General features: G+C 38.7%; 1 protein-coding gene across 1 annotated transcript; it reads left to right on the top strand.

Annotated features, from left to right (window-relative positions):
• Positions 1–308: 308 nt before the first annotated feature.
• On the top strand, positions 309–5,649 carry LOC133023737 (uncharacterized). Its single transcript, XM_061090799.1, has 11 exons — positions 309–403; positions 636–666; positions 750–1,014; positions 1,833–1,906; positions 2,996–3,068; positions 3,180–3,267; positions 3,396–3,452; positions 4,356–4,427; positions 4,536–4,683; positions 5,345–5,432; positions 5,535–5,649. The coding sequence occupies exons 1-11, from the start codon at positions 309–311 to the stop codon at positions 5,615–5,617; spliced, it is 1,074 nt and encodes a 357-aa protein (XP_060946782.1). The 3' UTR covers positions 5,618–5,649.
• Positions 5,650–6,000: the final 351 nt, after the last annotated feature.

Genomic DNA, 6,000 nt, shown 5'->3' with positions numbered 1-6,000 from the left:
AGTGTTCACCGGGTGAAGGAGTGGGGAATATTAAATTAAATAATATGAATATGAATATATGTGTAGTAAGTGTGAATATATATGTAGTATGTGAATAAAGTTATATTATATTATATTATATTATATTAAATTATATTAAATTATATTAAATTATATTAAATTATATTAAATTATATTAAATTATATTATACAAACTGTTGATGCTCTGTCAGTAAAACTGTAAAATACCTTCCTTTGCACCGTTTCTCTCGTGTTGCGCTCACACTACATTTCCCATAGTTCTTAGCGTCTTGGAGGGGTTCGGCTTAATGGCCGGAAGTATGTGCTCGATGGGCGCGGGCTGGGAGGAGAACTATTTGAAAGAAAAAATGGCGGAAAAACATTTGTCAGCGGAACACGACGGGTTCGTATTTGTTGTTTTCTCCGTCGTTAGTGTGAGTCGTGTGTTTGATGAACGTCTGTGTTGTGATGAGTTCCCAGCTAATGTGTGTGTCTGGTGTGAGTCGCTGTTTAGTTTGCGGTTGACGTAGACGTGTTAGTGAAACACCGTGGTAACGTTGTTTGTCTTTACGTGTGTTACTTCTATTCTGCACATGTATAACGTGTAGCTTGTGACTTCCTGTGTCTTTCTGCAGCTTCGGGACTGTCGCCGGGAATCAGACCGAGGTGAGACATCTGTCTTCACATACAATCTAACACCACCCAGCTTGTTGTGTGTCCAAGAGCTCACTTCCGGTTTGTCCTCTCAGGTGTCCTCGTCCAAAAGATGCTCCTCCACAAGCCCCGGCGCCTCCAGCCTCGCCCCCCCGCACAAATCCCCCCGGACCGACCCCCCATCGCCCACCACCACCCAGGAGCCACATCCAGAAACAGACAAGATGGAAAACACAGAAAACACAGGAAACCCAGAGGGGTCCTCGGGGGTCTCAGTCAGCCCGTCTGCACGCAGGAAGTCCTGGAGGAGAGCCACCCTGACCAGACGCTCTTTACCGTCCCTGCCCAACCCACATCAGGGTGAGACGTCTGTCTGTGTGTCCCCTAGGGGGGGGAATTGGCAAAAATGTGACGATTCAATAGTATTGCGATGTTTGGGCCACGATTCAATAGTATTGCGATTCTGCGATATATTGCGATACTGCAAGTATTGCGATTCGATTCTGCGATTTATTGCGATTCATGTCCCCCATATTATTCAAAGGCATTACAAAAAATGAGGAAAATAAGACTGCTCAACTCACTTCAAATGTCACATTTAATTCTGTGAACAACATTGTCTTCTACACATTAACTGAAGTGCAAAAACTTTGTCCTTGAACATTCTGGACACAGGACCTTTGTAATTATTTTCTGAATAGGAGACCTCTCACATGAACACTGAGCTCAATCATATAAATAAGAGGAACCTAGAGCTTCAATCAAATTGAGACCTGCAAGGTCATGACCCAAAATGTTAAATTCATTTTGGGAATATTGGCATTTTTGTTCAGAAAAAGGAGTTGGTCAACATGCTCAGATGTTAAAGTTCCTCTGTAACGTTACTATATCTCCTGCAGTGGAGAACATCCTTTCCACAGACACACTAGGTATCTTTTAAACTCTGAAACTCTCCTCGTCATGCTTTGCGTTACATATATCATTTTAAATAAATATTTAAAAAAAAAAAAATACTTTGTGCTACAGTATCGATATAATCGCGGGCGCAAAATATCGCGATACTGAACAGAATCGATTTTTTTCCCCCACCACTAGTGTCCCGTCCCCCCCCCTGTGATCAGCAACATAAGCCTCAGGGGATATTTGTCCATTAATGCCCATGTGTGTGTTTAATGTAGTTTTGTGCAGGAGCATAAGCACGTCTCTGTCACCTCAAGAGAGGCTGGAGAGATTGATGGAGGCTTCCATGAGGGTAAGTGTGAAGGAGTCACAAGTATAATAGTGAATTATCTTATGACAAACTTAATTAGAAATGTGACATTTATTAATCAGAAAGGAAAAGTTGAATGTATAAAACAGTTCCCCTCATGAAACCACATTTAGGTTCAGTAGATCCAGATTTTTTATTTTGATCTGCACCAAATTTGACAAACTCTTAAAATATCAGTCCAATGAATATGCCAGATTTGTCTTGATAACATCAAGGTCCATGAATTATCCTCTGAGAAACCAAGGAAATGTTGAAAAACGCCCTATCTCCCAATCTGAAAGAAAATCCTTGATCTGCTCTCTGATCCGGATCCAAACAAAAAGTCATAATATAATGTATTATTACTATGATATATAGTAATTGTTGATTTTCAATCATGAATACTGACATCTGTAAATACACACTTAAATATATTTCCCATATTATAACACTCATTCTTGCCATAAGTGCCTTTTGAGTACTTAATGCTTTATGTACTAATTTCTACTAATTTCTAGATTTTTAATTTTTAATGCTTTATGTACTAATTTCTAGATTTTCGGGACTGCCCTGATTCATACAAAATGCATTTGTAGTGATCTGTGCTGTAGTTTTTTCAGTCTCTTGCTTTCAAACAAACCAGCAAACAGATATGGGTGAAAACATAAACCTCCTTGACAGATGTAATCATGTTCCATAAATTACTGTTCATCTATTTAACATTTGTGATAAAAACCTTGTTAGGTCACTAGACTGAAAATATTTGGAAAGATGATACATGCAAAATAAAAAGTGTCTGTCCAACAAATTAAGGGGCATCAGATTCCATTTGTTGTATTGCACAAAGTAGATATTTATGTTGTTGTAAAAGTGGTTTGATAAGAACATTGTGAGATTTACTGAGATTTGGTTTCAGAACTTTAGCGTCCTGATGTTATGGTTTTATTCAAGACTGCACTGAAGATTTCTTTATGAAGTTCTCAAAGACAATACTTGTGTCAGAATGAGAAGACTGTGAGGGGTTTGTTTGCATTTAATAATTGGTACAGTTCATAACTCTTGATGGTCTAATCCAAACTGTTTTGTCTCTAGCTGGCAGTTGAAAGAACTCAAAATTCCCTCCAGTCTGTGCCGAGCAGCTCACTGGAGTGTTTTCAAAAACAAGGTTAGTTCTTGCACAGCTTTATTTGATATGCCACATATTTTTTTAAAAGTATTTATTAAAGAAAATTGAGTATAAGATGTGTGTCTGTGTTGTGTGTCCTCCACGGTACAGTCGAGCACATGCAGAAAGAGTGGGGTTATCTGGCCAAAAGTCTACACAGTAAACCACAGGTTCATCAGCTCCATGCTAGTGCAGCCAGGTATTCTAGCTTTTCTATTTATTTACATCTCTGCATGAAAGATATTGATAACTATTGGTTCCTTTTGGCTACTGATTGATGTATCACTCTGCATTTATTCTCATACCTTCTTTTTGTTTTTGTTTCAGTTCGTGTGATCCTGCCGTGCAGAGAGCCGTGGAAAAAGTCCAGAAAACCATCAACAGGCATGTTGCTCTTCATTCCACTCCGGCACACGCAAATCCTTCATACCGGAAATAATCCGGGAATATTCAAACTTGGAAACCTTCCATGGGAATAAACGGGAATTAAAGGGAATAAACGGGAATATACGGGAATTAACGGGAATACACTGGAAATGTTGTGGGTAATTTATTCTAACTGTATTTACCTTGTCATATACAGACATAAATATAAACATTTTGTTGTGTCATAGGCTGATTTGAGCCCTGAGGAAACTTTGGGCACTTGACTATATGCTTCTGCATCGTTGTGTCATTCTTAACATAGGTCTTTGCACAGTATTTGCAAATGTACACAGCCTTTCCTTCTACATTGGATGAGGTGAAATGTCTCCACACATGAGAGAGTGCACGTGGCATTGTTCTGTAGAATAAGATGAGAAAAAAGTTTGTAAAAAAACACTAATGCAATGCCAGAGATATAAATAGTTAGCCAAACAATTGGAATCGTCTGTAAAAATGATTTACATGATGGATAAATGAATGGAAATAGTCTAGATGAACAGATGAACAATCCTCAATCAGCATGCTAATATATTTTCCCAGTAATATCATGGAAACTTACCTGACTAGTCCTTCACTCTACAGCAGGCCTCAATAGCCCTGCTGTAGAGTGAAGGATGCTGGGAGTTATCTGTGCATGTGATGGAAGAATGCACAGTGGAGGGTTGAAACTCAACGTTCCATACATCTTTAAAATAGAGTTTTGAATGATGTTTTTATTGCTCAGCGTTTAATTTGCTTATTTTTTTTTTTTTCCAAAATTCCCGAGCTTAACTTCCCATGGAAAGTTTCCGGAAATTAACCGGAAGGTTTCCGCCCCTTTGCAACCCTACCTATCCCTAATGGGTCTGTGTTCTGTTTCAGGCTCCAGGCTGAGAGTGAATCTTGGGAGGCACTGTTGAACAAACACCGGAGTAAAGCAGAGGAAGTGGAAAGGTGAGCGTGTGTGAGTGGTGTCCCTGAGGAATGCTGTGGTAATGCTGTTAGTGTGGCAGTTTTGTCTTCTTGGTTTTGTGTCGATAACGTGTTCTGGATTTGTTTCAGGAAAGTGGAGCAGGGCCAGGAGAGAGGCATAGCATTAGACTCTTCATGTATGGACGAGTCCTCCCAGTTCCTTTTCATACAGAACAAACCTGATTACCACGGCCTCCTCTGTAGACAGCAGCCCAAGCTTCACACTATAGCCGTGATTGTAAGTTGCAAATGAAATTGAATGTCACTGCTGACAATTTAAGCAAAAGCCAAAACCTGTTGTTTTAATTAAAACATTGTTGTGATATGCCATCTTTATGGTGTTATATGATAAAGCTGGCATTAAAGAATTGAAATGCTTCTTGGCTGTACACAAAAAATTGGAACACATTCTTTCTTCTGCATCTTTGAAATGTTTATCAAGTTTTTGGCTCTCAACTGTCGTGGGCGACGGTGCCAGTAAAGTAAATAAAGTCACATTCAGTTTTGTCTGATTATATTCAAACAACAAATTTCAACAGAACAAGTTCTCAGTGCATTTCAGTCAGCTTCCTGTTATAAGAGATATTATCCACCAAACACAGTATTTTCACCCTAAACAGTTTAATTTTCTCTCACTTGACATTTCGGATTTGTTGTGTAGTCCGGTATTTAAAATTGACCCCACTTTCTGAAAGTTGATTGTGGTTAAAATGTATCAATAAATGTAGATATATTTCTAGCTATGGATATCTTTTTAAAACCCTAACTTTAATTGTGGCTTTTCTGTTTTAAGGCCTTTAAGTACACAGGGAATTATTACTATAGAAGTTAACATGTGTATTGAATTTATTTTGACCTGCTTAACTATGTTTTTTCCTTTTTTATCTATTCATCTGTAGATGGACACTCAGTGTAAGATGGTTAGAGACCTTTTGTCTGTGAAGGAGCAGTCCCAGTTACTCGTGAAGGAGACTAGTGGACGATTGGGTAATGAACTTTATTCCTCTTTGAGTCTTTCCTGTGGAATAATTTTGTTGCTTTCATATATTATCAAATTAACATGAATTCTGCTTTCTTTTTCTCTACCAGCGGCAGAAGCAGGATTCCAGGATCTTTCACCTGACCCATTTCGAAACCTTATGGCAGCACCTGTATCCTCTGCAACCACATGAGCGCTCAGGCAGGACGGAAGAACAAACGCCAACACATCAACAGACTCTGGCTCTTTATAAATTGTATATGAGCTTATACATATTTTAAATTGGTGTTATGTGATTTAGGATCATAATTTTCTTAATTTCTTTGCTCTGTCTTTTTAAAATAAATTAAACCCCTGTTTTCTCCATCAAATGAAACTATTTCATTCAGCAAACGGCAGGACTGGTAATAGAGCTAGTTCAGGTAGTCCATGTGCTTGACCAGCAGGTGGCAGTGGCAGGCTTTATATATTTATCCTGGCATGCTGGGTTAATGGCCAGAGGGGGATTTTTTTATGTTTTGTTAAACCTGACTTTATTCACGGCTGCAAAACCTGATATTAAGATTTGAGTGTCAT

The sequence above is a fragment of the Limanda limanda genome, chromosome 17 (assembly GCF_963576545.1).
Source record: "Limanda limanda chromosome 17, fLimLim1.1, whole genome shotgun sequence".
Lineage (NCBI taxonomy): Eukaryota > Metazoa > Chordata > Actinopteri > Pleuronectiformes > Pleuronectidae > Limanda > Limanda limanda.
The sequence above is the reverse complement of the archived record's forward strand: the minus strand, read 5'-3'. Positions and strand labels throughout refer to the sequence as shown.

Bases quoted from the DNA above. Each gene is read 5' to 3' on its own strand.
- LOC133023737 (XM_061090799.1), top strand. From the start codon at position 309: ATGGCCGGAAGTATGTGCTCGATGGGCGCGGGCTGGGAGGAGAACTAT. The intron at 3,069-3,179 runs GTTAGTTCTTGC...TCCACGGTACAG, and splicing joins GGAGTGTTTTCAAAAACAAG to TCGAGCACATGCAGAAAGAG. The intron at 3,268-3,395 runs GTATTCTAGCTT...TTTTTGTTTCAG, and splicing joins CTCCATGCTAGTGCAGCCAG to TTCGTGTGATCCTGCCGTGC.